The sequence below is a fragment of the Aphelocoma coerulescens genome, chromosome 8 (genome assembly GCF_041296385.1).
Source record: "Aphelocoma coerulescens isolate FSJ_1873_10779 chromosome 8, UR_Acoe_1.0, whole genome shotgun sequence".
NCBI classification, from domain to species: domain Eukaryota; kingdom Metazoa; phylum Chordata; class Aves; order Passeriformes; family Corvidae; genus Aphelocoma; species Aphelocoma coerulescens.
This window is the reverse complement of record NC_091022.1, coordinates 8,914,424-8,937,388: the sequence shown is the minus strand read 5'-3', so window position 1 is coordinate 8,937,388 and position 22,965 is coordinate 8,914,424. Positions and strand designations below refer to the sequence as shown.

General features: G+C 52.6%; 3 protein-coding genes across 6 annotated transcripts in view; 1 reads left to right on the top strand and 2 right to left on the bottom strand.

The window, feature by feature from the left end:
• On the bottom strand, positions 1–14,932 carry UHMK1 (U2AF homology motif kinase 1). Its single transcript, XM_069022343.1, has 8 exons — positions 14,546–14,932; positions 13,171–13,463; positions 10,248–10,439; positions 9,387–9,481; positions 8,389–8,465; positions 4,950–5,048; positions 3,989–4,077; positions 1–3,518 (listed from the first exon to the last, which is right to left on the bottom strand). Exons 1-8 carry the CDS (start codon positions 14,835–14,837, stop codon positions 3,372–3,374), a joined length of 1,284 nt encoding a protein of 427 aa, XP_068878444.1. The 5' UTR covers positions 14,838–14,932; the 3' UTR covers positions 1–3,371.
• A 357-nt stretch (positions 14,933–15,289) lies between these two features.
• Positions 15,290–22,965, bottom strand: part of NOS1AP (nitric oxide synthase 1 adaptor protein) — a 42,933-nt gene continuing 35,257 nt past the window's right edge. For 2 of the 4 annotated variants that reach the window (XM_069022337.1, XM_069022339.1), the window contains exons 10-12: positions 22,619–22,768; positions 17,538–17,805; positions 15,290–17,443 (exon numbers count right to left, since the gene is read on the bottom strand). In XM_069022337.1, coding sequence (XP_068878438.1) covers positions 16,951–17,443; positions 17,538–17,805; positions 22,619–22,768 — 911 coding nt within the window. In that variant the 3' untranslated portion in view covers positions 15,290–16,950. Of the gene's footprint in view, positions 17,444–17,537; positions 17,806–19,758; positions 22,769–22,965 lie in introns of those variants that run through there. The other 2 variants (XM_069022338.1, XM_069022340.1) reach the window with 2 other exon arrangements.
• On the top strand, positions 17,812–19,670 carry SPATA46 (spermatogenesis associated 46). The gene is given in 2 exon segments (XM_069022342.1): positions 17,812–18,959; positions 18,961–19,670. Coding segments are annotated over 2 exon segments (831 nt in total). The 5' UTR covers positions 17,812–18,525; the 3' UTR covers positions 19,358–19,670.

Here is a 22,965-nt window from a genome sequence, read left to right as displayed (position 1 = left end):
TTTGTACTGAAGCATCATTTATTAATCATCTGTATCAAGCACACATCTGCTCAGCAACGGTGCATGACGGGATACAACAGTTGACATCTGAAGGGAGGCACGTGGTTACAGGATCTGGCACAGCGGGAGGAAGTGTACTGAACCCTCTGGAAAGAACCTGGGTGCAACACGGTGCTCAGGCTATGTTGTTTTGAGGCTGAAGACCAGTGAGAAGAAAATTAGGAATACAGCTAAGATTGGAGCTGACTTGTGCTTTGGCCAGTGATTGAAACACCAGTTACCCTACGACTAGGGTGTAGGGTAGTGCTACACTGAGGGTTGTTGGGAGGAGCAGCACAGACCAGGAAACCCAGTGAGCATCTGAGTGGAAAGCCTCAACACTTCTGCACCTCAAGCAGGCAGTCATCTGGAGATGAGGAAAGCCAGGCCCATCCCAGACACACCACGACAGACACCTTGGATTGAATCACCACACACACTTCAGATACAATCTAGAGTTAAGGAACTCATAGGTTTTAGCAGGGCTAAAACTTGCGCCGAGGCACCAGGTCACTGAGACATCAGAGTGAGCTTCATCTTGACAGAAAGTCTTTGAAGGAAGAGGGTAAGGAACAGCAATACAATGCTTCTAAACCTCCCTGTACCCCATAGCCTGCAGAAGGGTGGATCCAGTGACAGGACAGAGATCAACATCTTCAACTCTTGCCAGGAGGAATATAAAGAAAAGCAGCTTTGGGGTTTTTACCCAGCTCAGTGCTCAAGCCTGGTCAGTGAACATCTGGAGAAAAATATCTGGTAGCAGGAGTTTGCATCTTGAGGATTTATTTAGCCCTTGTTTAAGAAGCTGAACAAAACCCCAGCCAAATTCTGGTGAAGACCTGCTGTGCTGCAGGAACAGGCTGTAGTTCCTCTCTGAAGATCAATCCTGGCACAGCTCTATCTTTAGCTGAAAATCCAAGTATAATTCTGACTGAAAAAGTCAGGCTTGAAAGATGACAGAGCAGCTCACAGTCCTAGACAAATGCATGTGAGAACTCAAAACACATTTAAGTTCCATACCTGCATCCCAGCATCTCCCTGTCCCAGTACTGCTGTGGGTGATAAGACCTCATGCCCTGCACCCAGGGGAGCTGAGCTCCCTGTGGCCCCACCTGGGCTGGCACTCAGCAGGGCAGGAGCTCTGGGGTCTGCCCCTGCCAGCTCAATGCGGCTGACTCGGTGGCATTCAACATGTGCACGTCTGGACCAAAGTGCTTTGACCCCTGGCTCAACCCGCAGGGACAGCAGTAACACACAGCTGAGGAGGGAGGTCAGCCAAGACCCAACCATACTTTAAACACTGCTCTCCACATAGGAAAAACCCTCACCCAGTTAATCATTCAATTCCTCCCAGACACTAAAAGGTGCTTCACTAAAAGGACAGTTAAATTAAAAGCAATGAATCACACACCCCATCTATGCAAAGGCTGCTTGACAGCTATGTACACCAAAGTAGCATCATTCCCAGAAAAATCTGATCAGCAAATCACACCTTAAAACTCATTGTGGGATTTTATTTTTTTTTTTCCCCTGGCAAGCCCACCATCTCAAAGGCAACAGAAGAATTCAGAGATTGGTCCTTTCTGGGGGAGCTTGGGAAGGGCCACAGTAGACAGGACTATACACCAGCACAGAGAGGAACTCAGACTCGTGAAATGCTACAGACATTGGATCTCCTGACACACCACGCACAGGGCAAAAAATCAAGAGGAACTTTTTAAGTGCAGGATTCCAGCAAGTCCAGCATCAGCAAGATGCAAACAGTAAACTGGTAATTACAAGGTAATTCAGGTATTATTCCAGGGAAGGTCAGGGATGGTTCAGGCAGCTGTTCGCAAGTACTTCAGCTGAAGAAAAGAATTCAGGAGGGCTTTCCTCCTTCACTAAAACTGGTAGCAAGACCACAAGCCAGAATACGCTGGTGACTCTAAACAGGGCTGTTTCACACTGTGCCCATCAGGAGCAGAGTGCCCACCCTGGCAGGAGAGGCTCTGCTGGGTGCACAGGTTTGGAAATCCCTGGGAAACAGCCTCTGCCTACACCATGCCAGCAGCTGACTGAAGTCACAGGAGCAGAGCGTGCTCTGGAGGGGAAGTGATGCTGCTCACCACAGTGTCTTCCCCAAAGGCATGATGTGGCTGTTGTCCCTGACACTGTGAAAGACCTTCTCCTGGCCAGTCAAGTCTGATGACTGATTAAGCCCTTTCCATACAGGATCTCAGATTGCCTCAAGCCCTTTTTGTAACCTATGAAGGACCAAAAGTGTCAGTGCTCCTAATCTACAAGTCTTAATGGGTTAATGCAAAACCAAAACGTGCAACACAGAAAAGCCAAGCGTGGGACCTACAACAGACAAATATTTGTTCTTATAAGACTCCCAGAGCAGGAGTCCTGCTGTGACACAAAGAATACTGTGTGCTGTAGCACTCCTTTCCAAAAATATCACCGAGAGACACTTACATATCACAGATGATTTGGCATCAGAGCTAGGGAGCATCAGTGCCAGCACAGGGTATGTGCTAGAAGATGAATCCACACGGCAGGGTTTTCACATCTACTCAGGCTACAAAGTGCTTACAGGTTGTGTTGGGACTGAGGCTGGCACTGCTCTGACCAGGTCTCCACCATCAGTCCTGGCCCACCCCAGGCATACAAGCAAGCTCAGCTCCCCACAGGCAGCATTATCCACATCTCACTGCCCCAGCCCAGCATCAGATGCACGGCTCTGCTCAGGTCACAGCAACAGGGCAACCCCATAGGCTCAGCAGATCCAATCTCACTGCCTCCCTCTGCTCTACGTGAGAAGCCTCAGAAGTCCTCCTGCTCTGGTTTAGAGAGGATGGTGTTTCTGCTTCTTTATTTATAACAGGTATCAACAAAAAGCAGGCAAGCCTTCCTCCTCCTCTTCCTTCTTCCCCACTCTGGAGAGGAGTACTTGCATTATTGGAAAGCTTAACAAAGAAATCCTCTCCCTGGAGCTAAGCCCAGCGCTAAGGCCAAGACTTTGGTCTCACTTCAAATCACTGAAAAGCCCTTGCCAAGATCTCTCAGCCTCTTGGGCTGCCACTGTCACCACTCCTGACCCCCCAAGGGGGCAGAGCCACACCCCTGTAAATGAGCAAGCACAACACACACACAAGCACACGCTGAAAGCCATCCCGGCCTCCTCGGCACATCACAAAGCAGCAGTAAAGTTTCAAAGCCCATTCAAGTCCTTTGCATCTCTCCTTCACAGGTGACTCGGAAGCAGGGCTAGGAAGCTCTTTTGCACATTCAACTGTAAAACATGTGAGGAAGAGGAGCAAGACAACTCTCCTGATTGTTGCTACTGCCTACAGCAAGTTTTGGTACAGATATCCTCTCTTATAGGCACTCAGTGGGTAAAACGTAGCCACAACAAACTTGCCATCAAAAATCTTTCCAGTCAGCATTTTTTGGGCAGCTTTGGAATCACCAGCATTTGCATATTCAACAAAGACCTGAAAGAGAGAGAGGAGAAATAGGACGTCCAGTGCACTATGCCACTTGGCCCTTCCCACCCCTGCAATGGGGACAACCGTTCCTAAACTAATTTTCCCCCTCCATCCTTGGTTGAGCAGAGAGCTCTGGAGCTATAAAGGAAAGAGCTGAATCTGTAAATTGGGATTTCATCTCCTGCTCCTCCATTTGGTAAGGTGGGAGAAAGTATGCTGGTGGTCTATATCCTCAGCAATTCCGTTCCCACCCATTGGCTTCTCCCCTTCATTCCTTCCATCCATGCTAAAGCTGTTTGGGCACCTCCCAGGTTAGGTAACCTTATATAACCAGGAAGGAACCTGTGCTGTCCTTCAAAATAGCCATCTATTTTTAGCACTGCCATCAGCCAGGAGATTTCCAGGCACTGAGCAGCAGTCCTGCAGCACATGGAGTGTACGTGGGAACACAGAGCCTCTTCCTTCCATTCACTTACTTGGCCTTTACCAGGATTCTCCTTTGGAATAAGCAAGGAAACCACCGGTCCATATTTCTGACACTCCTCCCTTATGTCTTCCAGGATATCTGGGAAAGGAAAGAGCTGGTTGTCCTTCACTTTGCAAACCAGGGTGAGCCAAGAAACAAGTGAAGGCGAGATGAACACATCAAGAACACCCAGACAACAAATATTCCTTTCCTCTCAATTTAAAATAAACAAGCACGAGGTGACACAGCAAAAGCTGACACTGCTTAATGGCCTCATAATGAGACTGAAGCGTCTGAACTGAGGCTCAGGAACAGAGACCTGCAGGCAGTGAAGCTCCAGCAGCAGGTTCCAGTAGCTAAAACACTGGGGATTTACAAGTGCCTGCTATGGCACTTGGAGGAAGGGAACTAAAGTAGCTGTCACAAACCATTCTTTGTGTGAGCAGAACTCGGCCTTTAAACTCATGTCCCCAGAGCTCTCTCACTTGTGCTGCTCACGTGGATTTGACAGCAAGCAAAAATGCAAATCCCACCAACATGCCTGCCATCTACCACACTTTAAGAACTCCAGTGAGATATTTTAGTTTTCTGCTGAGATCCTGGAATAGTTCATTAGCAAATTTTTAAGGATCTGTGCTACTGGGCTTCAGAGTCTTGTACATATCCAGAAGCTCAGGGCCACAAACACATTATGAATTCAGTGGGCATCTAACCAAAGAAGAAAATAAAAATAAACTACTTTTTTTTTTTTAAATCTGGGATCCTTCAAGAATTCCCTACAAGCTCTGCTTTCTCTCTCAGTCTATTGTCAGTTGGTGCAGTTGACCCAAATTGTTACCAAATCTCAGCTGAGCAGCTCTTTGTTTGCCGTTCTTGTGCCTATTAATTGCTCACCTGCTTGGTCTCACATCCCCAGAGCCAAACAAAACAGAGTCTGTAAAGCAACACTGCTATATGGGAATTGCACCAACCTTCATATTCTTCTTCACACTGCAGAGAAGCATCACTTAGAACATTTAGCAGCCTCAGCACAGGTGTGGGGAGCATCACCAAATCTTCAATATGGGGAGCTGTTTGACACCCACAGAATTAAAGAAATGAAGTCAATGTCAAAGGAGCAAGCAAACAGCAAGTTGACTCAATATGCATTATTATACTCAAGCACCTGCTGCTCTTTGCAGTACAGTTTTGCTTCTCTCCACTATTAACTGCATTTAGTCTGAATTCTCCATTTCCATCTTATCTTTACCTGTGCACTGACTCTTCCAAAGGGTTCAGTGCACTCTGCAATTATTCTGAGGCCAGCATCTGAAATTGCTTTTTAAATTAAGGCTAGAATTGTGTCTACTTAGCCCAGTCTCAGAAACTGATGTGACCTCAAGAACTATGCTAGTTGAACAAACTACCCCATATATATGGAGATGTGAGAAGATGAAAGAAATACTCTGCAACTTGCCTTTCCTGTCACTGCTCCCAGACAAGCTGAAAACAGGCTGGCCAGCTTCTCTAATTCCAATTCTTCAGCTGTACTGAGGCAAAGGCCTCAGATCTCCTTAGAATATCTCTTAGTTCTTCCCTGAACACCATATAAACCCTCCTCCCCCCAAAATCCAACTGCAATCTACTGTTTTGAAGACCACCACACTTAAGCTACTTAAACAATGCAGTGCTGTAAAATCAGGCATGGCCACAAGGTGAGTGAGCAGTGATCCTGTGAAGGACTTCACAGGAACAGAAATAAAACCCTTTGGGTGCTGGACACAGAGCACTTGCCTCTAGAAAATAAGCAGCTCCAGGATGGCCCAGAACAGGGTAGCATAGATGCCACTGTGGGAGAAGGAAGCAATCAAGGAGGAAAGGCTAATGACAAACTATGAGAGTCACATCCTGAGGATAACCAGTCCTCTTTAAACTCAAAGCCACATGGACAGTGCCACTTCTCCAGGAAAAAGGCTTGATTTCATGTTCCTGTACACTAGTGACAGGCCATTAATGAATTTAAGATCTAGGCCCCCAACTTGCAGTACTTGGAGAGTGTTAATGTGCTTATTTGTTTTGGCAGCTACAGTAGCTGAACACAATAGCAGGACCTCATAGCTCTGCCACTTGACAGTCAGAGGGGAGAGAAAAGGGAAATGGCTTCATTTCTCCAGTCTGAGCCTTCTGACCGTGTGCAAAGGGAACTATTGTTTCCTAGGAAATACTTTTCCAAGCTAAGCACATAATGCTTGTGAGGGAGCTGACATCTCCACCAGGCACAGTCAGAAGAAGTGGATCTCACTGCAAGAAGAGATGCAAGGCAAGCACAGATGCTGTAAATCTCCTCCAGCCTGTCATGGAAGAGCCCTTATGAAAAGCTCAGAGTATGAAAGGCCTTATCAGTACAGATGATGCCCCAACAGCTCTCAGGGGCAGCCCTCTGAAGAAAGGTGCTGCCTTCAGATTACCAGCCATGTTCCAGCTCCAAGCAAACCTCTACGACTATTCTTCCACAGGAGTATTTGCAACCAAGACACATTAGATGAATGAAGACTGAAAGAACATTTAAATGTCACCATGGTGTTATATGCTGCCCCTTTTATTCACAGTTTAGGTTGGAAAGGACCTTTTAAATCATGAACTCCAAGCCCACCACTAACAATGTCCCCAGGAGCCACATCTACACATCTTTTAATGGGCACAGGGACTCCACCACTTCCCTGGGCAGCCTGTTCCAATGTTTGACAACCCTTTTGCTGAAGAAATTTTTCCTTATAACTGATCTAAACCTCTTCTGGTGCAACCTGAGGCTGTTTCCTCTTGTCCTGTCACTTGCTACCTGGGAGAAAAGACATTAAAGTAAACCTGTCCTTCATTTCATATGTCTTTTTTTCAGAGAGGGAGACAAACTAACCTCTAGAACTCAGAGACACCTGGTCTTCTTGTACCCAAGTGACAAATACATTTCTTGCAATACCCCTCTGCCCTAGGAGGTACCTTCTGCCCAGCTCCTATGCTCCTCTTCAAATGCCAGGTGACACCAAGCACACTGACAACACGGGGAAGAACTTGATGAACTGGAAAGTCAAGACTTGGCTGTATATGACAAGGAAAGCCATTCTCAGCTGTCTTTGCTCTAAACAGAAAAGCCGTGTCCAAGTGAAAGGCAATGACAGATCATTTTCTGACTTGCTGGGAAAGGAGCAGTAAATGCTTCTTTGTGCAGACAAGCGTATGTGCAAGTTTGGCAAAGAAAAGAAGCAGCAAAGAGAACTAAGAAAAATGGAAGCTGTTATATAAGCTCCTAGCACTAACCACAGAAGCACCTTCCTCAGTACAATTAGAGGTCTGTGTGTTTAAAACCAGGCCAGAAAGCACTGCCAATATACAATTCCGTCTGCTCTAAAGCAGTACTGGCTGCAAGGTTCAGCCATGGAAGGCAGCTTTGATTATAACAGTCCCAGTTTCTCACACATAAGTGAAGTATGAAAACAGGAATGAGTTTGTTACCTTTGCCTAACATACAGAAATATCAGTATCTATAAGAAGCAATACTTAATACTCTTCTCTGCAAGGTACACCAAGGAGCTTAAGAAAAGCAGGGCTAAGATTCAAGGCAGAATACTAGCCCAGCTGAAGCATTAATTTATTCTGCAGAAAAGTTGGATGCACAGCTCATCACTGGTGTTCTTGAAAGCAGACAAGCTCTGGAGAATGCTTCCATTTTGCATTTGGAACAGAAAACAGGGAGGGACACAAGGCTAAACAGGGAAGTCTCATCCCACCTTTTCCTGACTGCTTGCAATCCACACAGGGAGGTCTTGAGGAAACATCACTATTTTATTAAATCAAAGGGACAGCACCAGATGAAGGCGACACTGACATCTGTCCATGACCTGCCACACAGGTCACTGCAGACCAGTCACTGCAGAAACAGGCTCACACCACACAAACACACTGCGACTATCTGACCTGTGCAGAGGCAGCAGCAGATGCCACCACCAGCCACTGCCCAAGGTGCTCACATTCCTGGTGATTTCTGAACTGGGAAACACTTGGCATAAGAAAACCCATCCGCTCACCATATATAGCACTGCACTCTTCAAAAGCACCTCAACAGTCAGAATGTTAGGTAAATATCCTGGTTATTTCTGTGCCGTCAGATGAGTGCTGCTGCCAATACACTCTTGGGGACAGAATTTCATCAGAGTCTAGCTAAGAAAAAGCAACAGCCTGTGGGGCTGGATGGCCAGGCAGCACTGAGAGCACAGGCATCACTCTGACCTCCCTCCTGTGGTGCCATGGAGAGTTGGCAAGTGCTACAGAGGAGCAGCAACGAGAACAGACCCAGAAACAACAGTTAATTGCCCTCTGTGCTGCTTCCAGCACATGCTGAGAGAGCCCTGAGCAGGGGCCACAGGCACAGCTTACCAAAGGGAATGCTGAAGAACGGGCTGCATAAAGCCTTCTCAGCAGAGGCTCGTTTTCCTTGGTCACAATGAAGCATGCTGCAAGAGAAGACACCTTTATGTTCATGCATGGTACATTCCTGCACTGACAAATTCCACTCAGGCTGGAAGCCAGCATGGAGGAACATCCTATCTTTGGGGTGGTTATCGTACAAGGAGAAGAGCAGAAAGCGTATCTTGCAATTTGCAGCTGAAGCACACCAGGATCCCCTGAAAGCATTTTGGGTAGATGGTAGAGCAGGCTTTCCTTCTCAATGTCTCTCAGCACCAAATAATGGGAATTGCTCACCTACAAGTCTACAAGAACACAGCATGCTCCAGCTCCTTAGGCCATTCATCCCACATCTCAGGCATACATGCAGTCTCATGAGAGTGATCACACTCCAAGGTGCTCCCACATCTTTTCACACATGGGATTCAAAGCAGCTAATAACCCAGAGCCTGCCTCAGAATATCCCTACCCTGGCTTTACCAGAGGCTCCCAATACTATTTCTGCCAAGTTGTGTCCTCATTCCCTCTGTAGCCTCAGAGCACAGTCACAGGACAGTGAAAACAATCCCCTTGGCAGACTCCTCAGAAGAGCTGCCCTTCAATCTTGACAGCAGTGGAGAGCAGCACTTTCTGCCCCCTCCCTCATTTTTATGATAACAATCCCCAAAAGCAGCAAAGTCTCCAGTTTTCTCCAAATACAATCTCTTGGCTGAAAGTGCAAAGCACTGAAACAGCAAATGATCAACGTCATGACTGGTATTCTCTATGTGCTTACTCCAAATTGTGCCAAAATCAGAGGAACTGAAACATCTCTGCTAATGCTTGCACTTGTTACCAGCAGAGTGGGAGATTTGGAAAAAGAAAAAAAGAAAAAGAAAGTGTGAGGTGTGGGCTCTAAGTTGCTGAGAGCAAGGCTTGACTTTACAGAGCACATCTTTAAGCAATAGTTATCAAATATGCTACGGTACCTTTTGATAAGGTCTCTGAGGTGATAAGCTGGAATGGCTGAATTAACCACCCCCTCACTGGCAAATATGCGATCAACAATGGCAGAACTGTTTGTCTGGAAAGAAAAAGAAACAGCCATTAGGGAGGTAAAAAACCAGACTGTGCAAAGATTGCAATACCCCACCATTTTCCAGACTGGATGCAGAAGGCTGTGGTGCTCTGGGGTTTTGTGAGAGATCCCCAATGCCAAGCCTCACATGTCAAACTAGCAGGCTCACATTAAATGAAATATTTCCCATTTGCCTGTGCAAAAGCTGGAAATTTCCACATGCAGGAAAATTTTCTGTTACTGTGGAGATTGTGATGCTGAAAGGATACTCTTTCTGGGAAGGGGAACACAAAAAGTTATTTCACACGGAACAGAGGACAGCCAGGCTCCAGGCTCACAATACAGAGCTTTCCTCTTGTTTTCTCAGGATACACACTTACAAGAAGATCTCCAAATTACAGATAACATTAAACTAAACCCAGCAAGTAATTCCTCTGTCATTGTGCTGCTGGACTAGCTGACAGACATCATCCATTGATTTTCCTCCTGTGCCATACCTACAGCCAGCACAGCTTGCCTACCAAATCCAGGCAAGACACAGGCTCTAAACAGAGACTCCTGGAACACTCCTATTTCAGTAACCTGAACACAGGCAGCATTCAGACATGCCAGTCCCACAGGGCAGGTGGGTCTTTAAGACCTTAATTCTCAAGGCAATAGGATTAGATAAACATCCTGGAAACACTACCTAGTTGCCAGGTGCTACCTCACAAATCCAGATTATGAACAAGAAGCAGGAGGATTAATTTGGTGCAAGCAAGAACTGTCTCACCTTCCATTCCTGAGATTGGACTGTATGTTTCAGTTTCATTCCTGAGAACATTTCCAGTAAAACGATTCCCAGACTCCACAGATCCACAGCAGAGGTACATTCCGTCTCACTCTGGAGCCCTGCCTGCGCCAGGCAGTTCTGCAGTTCTGCCTCTGGAGCCCGATACCCGTCTGTTTGAATATATTTCACATCCTACAGGAGACCAAACACACAGAAAAAGTTGATTGCCCACACTCAGGTCCTCCACTCTACCCTTAAATCAGTTCTGACATCTTTCCAAATGGGTCCCCAAAATACTATTGCTAAATTGACAGAAAGCATTGTACAGCCAGTTGTGCGAGGCAGGCAGTTCAACTCCCTATACTGCTGTGCTGAGGAACAAACAGGACTGTCTGGAAGAAAAACATCTCCCAGCAAAACAGCCCTAACATCTGACCTCTGAAAGACAGCACTGCTGGGAGGAAGGGGCTGGATGTCCCTGTGGACTGGCCTTTTAACCTCTCCTACATGCAGAAGATGCTAGAAATTTTGGGATAAGGGTTGAACACCCCCAATATGCTCCCACGTCGGTTGCCTGAGAGCACAAACAGCCCTGTCTGAGCACTGAGGATCAGGAGCTGCTGCCATTATTCAAGTGCTGATGTTCTCTGGAACAAAATGTTAAAAGAATGAAGCAGGCAGCTAAAATGTTCAGACAAGGAAATCATCAAAGGCACTTCCTATGCACCTCTTCCATCTCCCCTTGAAGCCTCAAGTGCTGCAGCAATCAATACCTGCCCAGCTGCTGTGGTTGGCACAGTGAGAGAAGATGCCCACATGCTGCCTGCTCCTAAGAAAATAGGGAATTACAGAATCACACAAGTACTGTCTGGAGGGGCTGCTCTGAAGGCTCCAGTCCAGCCTGCTGCTCCCAGGCAGTACCTGGTCAGTCAGCTGTGGCTTTGTCCAGCCAAGTCTTCTAAGTGTCCAAAGACAAATTGCATGCTATGTCTTTTTAACATGTGGGGGCTCATTTTAGACACACTGATGCAACTCAAGGAATGACAGAAGAATATGCAAGCGTACTTCCTCCTGGGTAAGGCACAGGATTAGGAATTCTTACCACAAGAATATATCCAGACCAAGATTATGTGGTTCTCTGACTGAAAATAAAGTTTACAGAAGACATCTTCCGGCAACAGCGCTCAAAAGTGGTTTATGAACTTAAAAATTATACACAAAGTGCTCATCCGTGTCCCTCCTCCTATCAGCAGGGAGCAGAACCTCCAGCATGGCAATAGCAGTAACTTGGCAGCCCCCCAAACAACATTTAGAGATAGAGAAAACACTGTGGTGAATGGCACCAGCAAAAAGAGCAAGATGGAATTTCACTCCTACCACCTAAAGCATTTTCAGAGCTGTAAGCAGTTGAGACCTTGCTCTGTGTATAACCATTCCCTGTTAAACAGTAATGGCAGGAAAAATTGATTAAGGATAAGCTTGGCAGGGCTGTCATAGATAAAAGTAACATGGTCTTTGACTCAGATAAGGAAATGATGGATGTAGGCTGCAGCCCAAGGCAGGGGTGGGGATGGGACACCTGTACCTGGTGCACATTCAAAGCAAGGTCAGAAGGTTCACCCACATAACCAGTGTGTTTCTCAGAAAGGGCAAAGGAAACTCAGCCCAAAGAAAGCAGATTGGAAGAAACCATGGAAACAAATAAAACCCAGTCAACTATTATGAGGCAACTCACACAGCAAGCAGCAAAACACAGACCTGAATTAAATAAAAATATCTGCATTAGACACAGGACACCAGGAGTGTGTATTTTGCTGATAGACAGCAACAGATTACCACCAGAAACTCAGCCAAGAATGTGGGAGAACTGAAGACAACATGGAGGAGTTAAGAAGTCCAAACATGAAAAACAACTCCTGTACCCAAGAATTCAGAGATAGGTCACCCACACAACCCTCTGATATTCACAATCAGTGGGCTGTAGTGTCAATACCAGGTAAACCAGTAAAAACGTATATAAATTTAAAACTGCTAAGCAAGTAAAGTGAGTGGAATAGGGACAAACCATGACAATGTAGGAAGACACAGAAAAAATTACCATTCATCACCCAGTGATTAAAGGCAAGGGTGCTACAAGGTTACCTGATGGAAAAGCTTTATTGGGACTCCTCACAGGCCACTACTGAGAGAGGAAGGGATGAATGGAAGCTCTATCAAGCCAACAGCAGAACCTCCTGAGGCTCTCTGCTTCCATCAGAAGCCATGGAAGAGAATAAAATGGACAAGGACCAACGAACAACTCAGTATCACCAAAACAAAACTGACAGCAAGAAGATGCAGCAAGAGCCCAGCAATGGGAAAAGCAGAGTAGAACAGGCAGAGACTGTGTCAGTAAAGAACAGACACTGCCCACCCAGGACCAGACTATGGGCTTTTGATACACGTGGGAAGGAAACATCCAGACTTCCTGAGGAAGGGAGGCTGCTGAAGATAGGGTGAAAGTAAAGACAAGCACAAGGACACTGCCAGAGATAACACACTTGACTGGGGAGGCTGATGGCAAAGCTTGCATTACTACTACACATGATAAGGGATAATAAAAGGGAATTCTGCATTTCTGGGTGCTCCCACTCATCTGACCACATAAAAGCTAGCAAACTTCCCAGGAAGCTGAGACACCACTTTCCTCAGTGCATCATTAACATTGGAATTTATAGCAGAAAGGCTAAGACATCAACAGAAACCAGAGACATGCAAGGAGAATGGGAACGTGAGCTCTGTTTCTGGGGCCAGACAACATTTTTAGCTTTTCCCAGTAAACCCTCAGCACTAGCTCAGCTCCTACTCTGATTAGGTCACGTCAAAAACATCAAAGAGCCACACAACACAGAGCCATCTGCCTCAAGAGCAGCGCATTCCAAACCTGATTCCCCTCTTTGAAGCTAAGTCCAAAGTCAATGAGCTTAAAGCACTCCTCCTCTGCGCTCCACAGGATGTTTCGTGGCTTGAGGTCCGCATGCACGTAGCCTTTGTGGTGCAGGAAAGCCAGGGCTTCCAGAACATCTCGAGCGCAGTGCTGGATCATCCACATGGAGCAGCCCTGGTTGCTGGAGTGCAGCAGCAGCTCGGACACGCTGATGTCCAGCAGCTCCAGCAGCAGGCAGCGGGACGGGCCATTGGCAGAGTAGTGGTTGGTGAACACGCCATACAGTGTCACTACGAGACACGGGGACAGGCATCGGTAACGAGCACACAGCCAGCACCTTCCACCGCCCCAGACCACAAAAGCTGCGGAAAGCAGCTCAGATGTTTTGTAGCAGATGATGTTCAGAGAGATAGAGAACCAGAGAGGAAGAAGCAAGGGAAAACCAGCCATGCCACCCCTGCGGGCTTCAGAGGATAGGCTGGTCTCACAACAGCCCCCAGGCTCTGCTAAAGTGACAGGGCCAAGTGCTCCTGCTCAGAAGGACAATCTCTGGGATGTGGATAAGCACATCCCAGTGGGCAAACTGGACACAGTGCCGCTCTTTAGAGACACGTCAATCTCATCCTGTGACAAACTTTGCAGAGTGGGAACCCGACTGCTGTCTGGGTGTCCAGGCACACTGTGGCATTAAAAAGCATTTCACACCGACAAAAAATATCAGTAGTGAGTGAACTTTGGCACTTCCAGCAACCGCCTCTGACACACAGGCTTCCTCCCTTCCCAAGCTCATTCCCACCCATGAAGGCAGCCCAAGAGTTGCAGCCCAGAAGGAACACACTGTCCCACTGCTATCCCGCAGGGAGCACAGCCCTTGCTGGGGCTCTGGCACCCTGCCCAAAGGAGGACTCAAGGGTGCCCGGCCTGCAGTGACTCGCTCTGCCCATCTCTCCTGCCCACCCTGGGGATGTCGCCTGCAGATCCCCCACCCAGGGAAGGGGTGGGGCACTCAGGAACCTGCCGCAAAGGGATACTAGGGAGCACCCACTGCAGGGAGGCTGCTTTGGGGTGTCCAGGATAGGGCCCTCAAACCTGCCCACCCAGGGGTGCCAATCCGAGGGGCACATTGGCCTAGGGATGGGTTTGGGAGCGAGGCTGCCTGTATTTCCAAAGGAGTTGGGAGTTCCCCTCCCTGGCTGGGAGGGTGGTTTGGAGACACCAGTTTGGCCAGGGGGAGACTACTCTGGGGGGAGCTCTAGGGTGCCTACGAGGGTCCCCGAGAAGGGGTGTTTAGGGGTCGGGGGGAGCAGGGGGTGCCCAGGCTGCAGGGTGGGGTGCAGGGGGGGTGCAGGGGGGGGTGCGGGGGTGCCGTTACCGATGTTGCGGTGCCCGCGGAGCTGCTCGAGCGCGGCGCGCTCCTTGCGGAACCCGTACTCGGCGCAGTCGGCGGCGGGCGGGCGGGCGCCGGGGCGGCGGGCGGGGCCGGGCCGCGGCCCCGGGGGCGGCACGAACTCCTTGACGGCGCCGGGAGGGGCCCGGGGGTCCCCGCAGCAGCGCACCCGGTACACCGAGGCCGAGGAGCCGCTGCCCAGCGGCGCCTGCACCTCCCACAGCCGGCCCAGCGCCTCCAGCAGCGGCGGCGCCGCGCCCCACGCGCACCCCGACATGGCGCCGTCCCGCCTCACATCGCCGTCCCGCCGCTGCCCCGCCGCTGCCCCGCGGTGCGCCCCGGCCCCGGCCGCCGCCGCGCTCCGGCCGCCATGACACCGGAAACGGGGCGGTGCCGCCGGCGGCTCCGCCCCCGGAGGGGCGAGGCGGAGCGGGGCCCGGCCCCTCGGCCCGGGAACGAGCGGGGTCCCTCCGTACCCCCGGGGTTCGGTGCCCTCTGCCCCGGTACAGGCGGGCTCCAGCACCTTCAGCATTCCCGGGGGTCGCACGCCCTCAGCCCGGACACCAGCCAGCGCTCCCGTCCCCTCAGTGCCAAGAGCAGCAGGGCAGCCACGTCCTCCACCCCAACCTGGACACCACCAAACGCCCCCTCCGCCTCCTGGCTCCCCACCAGGATGGTGCAAGGGTGGTGCAGGGTGTCCTCTCCCATCAAGGCACTGCTACACATCAGTGGGTAAAAAAGAAAAAAAAATTTATTGTGCAATCTGCATCTCTTGTCCCAAACCGCACACACACCCCGACACCATAAATAAAGGGACTGGACCGGCCGTGAGTGAGGACCCTCCCTTAAGGGGAAGGTTCCCTTGGGACCACAGCGATGGAAGATGCTGGTTCTTCAGAGAGGGGCTACAAGCCCTGGTTTCCAGCAACACCTACAGTGCAGTGTAGACCTGGGCAGCAGACACACACACCCACACACACACATCCCGGTGTCTGGGGTTGGGGTTGGCCATGCACAGCGTGCTCACATTGTCACTGTGTGTGTTACACCTCAGCGCCGAACACGGGCTCTGTGCAACTCTGCATCCCTTCACTCTTGAGCACGGCTTTCCCAGAGCCGAGAGCTGCAGGGCCCCAGCATCACCACACCAACAGCAAGGACATGGGTGGCTGCTCCCACGGCAAAGGAATCCATGCTCACAGCTTCGTGGGACAGCATGGCTTTGGGTGGTGGAAGACATTTCTTCAGCCCAACCACCTCACAGAAGAAGCTGTGAGCAGGCCCACCCATGAGCTCCTGGGTTCCTCCAACCCAAATCAGGGCTTTGGAGCTTTCCTTCTCAAAACTACCTTTGTGGTGAGGATGTACATAAAAGCTCTAAGCAAAAAGATCCATCTCACAGCTGCTTCCTTGCATTGGCACAGGTGCCCCCAGGCTGGCTAACCCCTCCTGTAATCCATGGGGAAACACTCATACAGCAGTATCAGAGAACCATGTGGCTTCCTGCCTCCCAGTCTCGCAAAGAGACCACTGCCCCAGGAAATAAAGGGGAGCAGTGACACTGGCCCACATGGAGAGAGCTGCGTGTCCAGACAGTTTGGTCTTGTCTGTGGTGGCTGGGATGAGACCAGGAAACAAACGGGAGCTGGAAGGGCTCAGCTCCTCACCAGAGCCCAGTGGCCAGCAGCTGTGCAGTCCCAGGTGTCCAGCCCTGTGCCCTGACAGAGCCCAGGTCTCCTGCATCTGGGGCTCCACTGCAAAGAGATGGCACTGGGCAGAATAACGCCACGAGGTCAGCACCTGGAGAATGTCTTGGGCGCATCTGCTGTCCCGGCTCCCTGGCACCTTCCTGGCACGAGGCATTAGGACTGGGTGAGCCTGATGGTGCCCCAGGAAGGGGTATCTTGGCAAGCACACGGCATAAGCTGTGAAATCCACCATTCCAAGGCATCCAGTGCAGACACAGAGAACAGCGTGTGGTGCTTGTGGGACACTCACTGGCTGCTCACTCCAGCAGAGCTAATGGGGTTAGGGGCAGGCTGGCACTTCTACTCCCCCACACCCCCTTTGGTCCCCAGCTCAGCAAGGCCCCTGGCTGCAGACAGGGTGGCAGTGGCACCGTGGCAGGACAGGAGCTTGGCCCTGACCAGGGTGAATAGGTTCAGGATGGGGCTGCAGAAGCCATGGCAGGACAGGCTGAGCCCCTCCTGGGAATTTGGGGAGAAGCAGGTTGTCATGGCTCCCCAGAGCCCACACTGGGCAGCAATGGCTCCTTCCACCCCGAGGCTTCCCCCTCTCCAAAATAATCACCCCAAAAAAGGCAAGTGGCAGCGAGAGACATGTTTGGGAGAGCCAGCCCCCAACAGTGCCCCTGTCACAGCTGCCCACTGCTACTCAAAGGACAGTAGGTCAGGATGGGTCCCCTCCACCTCCCAGCCAGAGGTATGTGGCTCCAGCCGCCCTGTGCTCCCTGGTGGCTCATGCTCCAGCCCCGGTCTCCGGGAGGGCTTCTCTGTGGTGGGTGACATCTCAGTGGCCCTCTCACCCACTTGCCACTGGCTCTCCCGGCTGCCCTTATGGATGAGGTCAGGCACGGGTAAGGCACTGGTAGGCTGGTCCCCACTAGGCTCTAGGGTGGCTGTCAGGCTAGAGACCCCAGGGCATTCTGGAGGAGATGGGTCCCCCATTCCCAGCTGCTCCTCTGTGAGGTCAGGGTGGGCTGTGGGTGGTTCGGGAGGCTCCTCTGTGCTGCTCCTCATGCTGGTCCCCTCTGGCTGCGGAGCGATGAGCATGTCCTGGGGGGTCTTCAGGGCGCGCGGTGTCCGCTTCTTGGTGATGGGAGGCGGGGGTTCCAGCCGGGGAAAGGCGTCCAGCCCCACAGCCCTGCAAGCACAGAGGGACAGTTGCATACAGCCCCGTGCTGGGCCCCTCCAGCCTGTCCCAAGGGCCTCGGGGTGCACACTGCGGGGACACTCACCCATCCTCAGCAGCCAGCTGTCCCGTGCCCAGCACAGCACCTGCGCTGGCGTTCACTTCCATGGCTCCCACACCAGGCAGGCCGGCCGGCTCCTTGCGGCGCAGGAGGTCGTTCACCTTGGCACCCATGGCCTTGCCCAGGTTGCGGAGGTGCTGGCTGCCAGCGGGCCGGCTGGGCTGAGGCAGGGTGCCCACCGTGGCAGGGATGTGCTGCGCCTGTGGCGTGGGTGCCGTGCTGGCGCTGGCGTTCTCAAACATGCTCTGGTCCACTGGAGGGGGAAAGGGAACAGACGGGACGTAAGCCAGGCTGGAGGGGGGACCCCAGCACGGCCAGCCCACTAGCAGAGTGGGAACAATCTTGGGGACTGGGAGGATGTTCCTACAGCCCCACAGAGGCTGTGGGCAGCCAGGCCATGCCAGGGCTGCACAGGGCAGTGCATGCATGGGGGACCAGCATGGGGCAAGACAGGGTAGCAGTAAGCCCAGGGCTCCATGTTGGCACTGCCAACACACCAAGAGCTTTTCTTACCTGACACCAAGCGACTTGGGAAGCAGGTTGTGGAAAAAGAGAGAGAGAGAGTGCAAGCGAGCATTTACCAGGGGAATGGCAAGGGAAGAGGCCTGTCCCTTCCACATTGCCAGGTGAGCTGTGCTGCCAAGCCCCTGCTCAGACTTGTCACACTGCCTGAAGAGATGGGACTCCCATGGGGGTCCCTTGTCAGCCACACCCTGGTAAAGCCACAGGGCCTTCTCTGGGGGCACCCACAGTCTGGACTCTGCACTGCCCACCCCACCATGGCTCCCTCAGCCCAGCCCAGGCTGTGTCTGCGTAGTGGGTGGCAGCGGGTGCTTGCTGGGGAAAGGGCTCTGCAGTCACACCCCATCTCTGAGCTACACTGGTTTCTCCACCATGTCTTCCCAGCAAGAGCCCTCCAAGCTGTGGGGGCTGCCCCTGGGAGTGCCAGCTCAAACCCCCTGTGGCTGCCTCCATGCCAGTGTGGGTCTGTGTGATGGCTCCAGCCAGTTCCTGGATGAGCCTGGTGCTGTTCTGGGGCCTTGCTGCCCATCAGCATCCTCTGCCCAACTCTACCTCTGCATCCCAGGGGCACATACTGAGACAGAGACAACCACTTCCACATCCCATGGGACAGAGAGAAAGGGTTCCCAGCACTGCTTCCAACCTCATGGTGGGCTGGACTCTTACAGGGACCCCCTTTCCTCTGTGTTCTGTGGTCCCACAGTCCTGCTCAACAGCAACCTGCAGCATCTACCAGCCCTGGGGTTCATCCTACAGCTACTTCATCTACACCAAGAGAGCCACCCAGCAGTGCCCGGGCAGCCTCTCCTCCAGCCTGGACACCACCTCTCGAGAGTGTGAGCAGCCTGACAACCTCTTGAAGAGCTCTCTTCTGGCTCCTCCCAGCCCCTGAGAGGGACAGGCTGGCCAGCAGCAGAGCCAGCATCATTGTCCAGGACAAACTCACTGCTACCCAGTGCCAGCCTGTGCTCCAGCATGGCCACCAATTGTGCTGCCACATCTTCCCCATACCGCGGTTGGTCAAGACCCAGATCCAGCACGGCTGCCAGGAGGGCTACAGCTGCAAGGAGTTTTACTGCAGGTCCAAGGCCCTGGGGGAGCAGGAGCTGAAGGCACGGGAGGCTGCAGCCCCCATGGTGTCCATGCAGTCCCAGCAGCCAGGCGGCTGCCACGGGAGGGCACTGCTCCATCACTCCTGCCAGCGGCAGAATGAACTGCTTCAGGAGCAGTCAGCCCTGCCTGTGCTCTCCTTTTGCCTACCCAACGCTTCTGCCACTCTTTAAGAGAGGCTCTTCCCTACTTTTCCTTCTCCAGCAGCCAAAAATTTCCCGGGCCCCTGGAAGTGCTGATTAGCATCTCTGCATCTCCGTGGGGAGCTCTGCAGGTGCTAGGAGCCCCCAGGCACCCTCAAGCTGTTGGGTCAGCCCTGAGACAAACCTGTGCTGTGCAGTGGCTGAAGGGGAAGACTTAAACCCCTCTACTCAAAGCAATATTCTGGGCACCTTGCTCTCATGGGCAGCCTGTGGCTGGCACCACAAGCAGGGGTCCCACAGGAGAGGAGACTTAGGTTGGAGGGGGTCTCTGCAAGGCCAGAGGATGCACTGCTGGTGCTGGCACCCAGTGTGGAGAGGGAAGGAAGTACAGAAAGAGAGAGTCAGTGAGAAGAAAGAGACAACAGAAAGCCTTGAGAAATAGAAAGATTTATTTAGCAAAAGCCAGTTGACTAATGACAACACCCAAGGGTTAAGTGCACTTACATTGACAGATTGGCTTCCCAGATAGATTGAGTCAACAGTTAGTAATACGACAGTTGTAGGAAAAGAAAGGACAAAAAATATAGCTATAAAACCCCTGTCAAGGTCCATAACAAAAGTGAGAGGCTAGAGAGGAGTCTTGGAGGCAGCGCTGACTTAGGAGGGGTCATTTACATGTGTACACCCATGGTGCAGCATGATGCTGGCAGCACCCCCTCGGCCCGTGGGGCACCTGCCACTGTCCCCTGTGGGCAGAGTGGGGGGCAGGAGCCTGAGGCCACAGCTGGTCCTGACAGCCCCTCACAGGACATGGCCTGAGCTCTGTGTGTGCAGCAGGGATGGACCAGAGCGGTGGCTCAGGAGATGGCTCCCCCCACCTGCTTCCTGAGGCAACCCAGCCTGGAAGAGACCTCTGGCCGGCTGTTGCTCCTCCCAGGCTCTCCCTGCATCTGCCCTGTGTGTACAGCTGAGCTCCTGCTGTCCCCTCTCCTGAACAATCTGTCTGCCCACATGGAAATCCTTGTCCAAGCCCAACCATCCCTACCCTGTAAGTGCCATGCTGGTGCGTGCTGTCATGCCCACTTCTTCCCCCTAGCTAGAGCAGCCTCCCACCCCTTGCTTTCACCTTCACCTGCTGCAAGCTGGCAGTGGGATGTCGGGTCCCCAGCTGAGGGGCTGGCACACAGCTGTGCCCACAGCTCTGTGGGACAGGGCATACGGAGGTAGTGGTGGCCAGAGGACAGGAGCACCGTGTACCAAACAGCACCCTCTCCCACTCTGCCTGCCCTGTGGCTGGTGCAGGAGCTCCCCTGGACATCAGGGCACTGCTGGGGACACTGAAACATGTCCTTCTTTCTTTCCCACTAGCTCCTCAAGCCCATCCAGTCCTGTCTTGTGGTGGAGAGTGCATAGCACAGCTCGTACTGACCCCAGGGTCTCATCCACACATCACTCCTCAGCAGCCCTCAGTCCCAAGGGGACCAGGGCAGAGAGAAGTGATGGACCTTCCTCAGCAGCCAGGCCAAGTCCTGGAGGAGAGCAAGAGCTGGCATCAGCCAGGGGTTTAGTTGCAGGCAGATCGAGCAGAGACAGAGCTGACAAAGGTGAGAGCAGCAAGGAAGCAACAAAGCAAAGCAGAAGCAGGATAGGAGGGAGGATGGGGAAGAAGACAACTGTGCCAATTCCCCACCTCATCGAGTGCTTTCACATGAAGCAGGGCAGACATCAGGACTCTGGTTCATACCCTTCAATCATGGCCTCCTAGAGGCTCAGCACCAGGCAGGTGATAAAAGTGTTTGCAGAAAAGAAACGAGCTCTGGATCCCTTGGAGGCCCCCACAGATGGCTCTAAGCCATGAGCTTCTCGAGGGCTGGTGGGGGATCCCAAGATCTTGGATTCACTTTTCCAGAGGGTGCAAACCAGAGGTGTGATGAAGCACCTCTGCAGACACCAGCAGTTCACTCCCCACTGAGGGCTGAAAGTGTGCTCATCCCTGAAGATGCCAATGCCAGCATTGCAGCTCCCAGCCTTGGTCTGGGGCAAAACAACTGCTTGGAAATTGGGAGGGTTTCTCTATAAAGCAAAGCAGGGAGTTTGCGGTGATGGGAAGTGCTTGAAAATGTGACTTCAGAGCACCAAAAAGGCTTTGAAACCTGGCAGCTGTGCCAAGGAGCCAAAGGATCAGATGCTGAGGGGGAGGATGCTCTACAGCTTGGTGCTGCCTGCTCCACACTGAGCTGTGCCTTCCTCTCTGCTCCACCACCTGGGAGAGAAGCAGGCTCTACCCACACGCCCTCCACCTGTCTCGGCAGGGATAAACCCTGTCCTGGAAGTGCCGCATCACCCTGCCAGCAACTGCCTGCACCCAGCCAGCCTGTGCAACCTCATCTCACCCCTTAAACTCCTTTCCAGGCTCATCCCCACTGCCCATTAATGCCTCACTTCTCACTCACAGACCCACTCTGACAGTGCACCGTCACCAACCTTCCCTCACCTAGCATGGCCCTGTACTTGTCCCCCACCCTGCCCACCATGCAGAGAGCCAGACCAGCTGCTCTGTCCTTGCTCACCACCCCGGCGCTGCCCCCTCTATCCCTCTTGTCCCTGCTCACTGCCCTAGACCTGCTCTCCCATCCGCCCAGTAAAACCCTTCCTCTGCTTTACTGCTTCCCCAGCCCCAGAAGGGGCTAATCCAGCAGGAAGTGCCTTGTCTCTGCCTGACCTTGACACACAGTTTGAAGGGAGACAGGGGCCAGGGGGAGCACAAGGAGCTGTCAGCTCAGTGTCTGCTGCAAAGCAGGGATGCTCAGCACACAAGCCCACGCACGCTGGAGCACAGCACACCTGGCACACGCCCTCGGCACGGCTCCATCCTCACCTCCACACGCTCCCAACTGGGTGCTGGAATCCTCCTGCACCCTCCTCTGCCCCCCCTCCCTCCGGGCTGTCCCGTCCCTGCCAGGGCCATGGGGCTGCGGCCAGGGTCCTTCCCAGCTCCAGCAGGTCCTGGCTGCTGTGCACCACCTCCTGCTGGCCCCTACACCGCGATCTCGTCCTCCAGGCTGTCGCCCAGGTCCTGCCTGGGCTGGACGTGGAGCAGGCGCGGCGGTTCCTCCTGGGACCAGGAGTCGCGCTCCTCGCTCTCGTCCGTGTTGGACTCGTACTCGGAGGCGATGCCCGACTCACGGAACTTGATGAGCTCCAGGCTGCCCAGTGCTGGCTCTGGGGCAGGCGGCCCCGAGTCCGGCAGAAAGCGGTAGCACTCCAGCTTCACCAGACAGTCGTTCCTACCTATGGGGCTGCCCATGGTGCTGGGGAAAGCCGAGCTGGGGCCCAGCGGCGGCAGGTGGGTGTCCTCAGGCTGCGGGGTGGTCGGGTCGCAGAGGACAGGAAGGACGTTGGAGCGGAAGGTGATCTCCAGCAGACTGTCCTGGGAGCCTGCTGCAAGAGAAGGGCACGGCTAAGAGGCCCAGCTTGCCTGGGCATCCCCTGGCCACCACGGCTGGCTGCACACTGGCTGGAGGAGGACAGTCTGGGGTCACTGTTTTGAGGGGCTTATTCGGTGCCACTAATGCCAGGAGCTGCTGCTGGCCAACAAAGGGCCAATTCTGCAGGACAAAAAGTTAACTGTCTTCCAG

Excerpts from the sequence above, each read along its gene's own strand:
- UHMK1 (XM_069022343.1), bottom strand. The coding sequence starts at position 14,837 with ATGTCGGGGTGCGCGTGGGGCGCGGCGCCGCCGCTGCTGGAGGCGCTG. Across the intron at positions 13,464-14,545 it reads CCGCGGGCACCGCAACATCG|TGACACTGTATGGCGTGTTC; the intron begins GTAACGGCACCC and ends CGTGTCTCGTAG. Across the intron at positions 9,482-10,247 it reads TCCAATCTCAGGAATGGAAG|ACAAACAGTTCTGCCATTGT; the intron begins GTGAGACAGTTC and ends TTTTCTTTCCAG.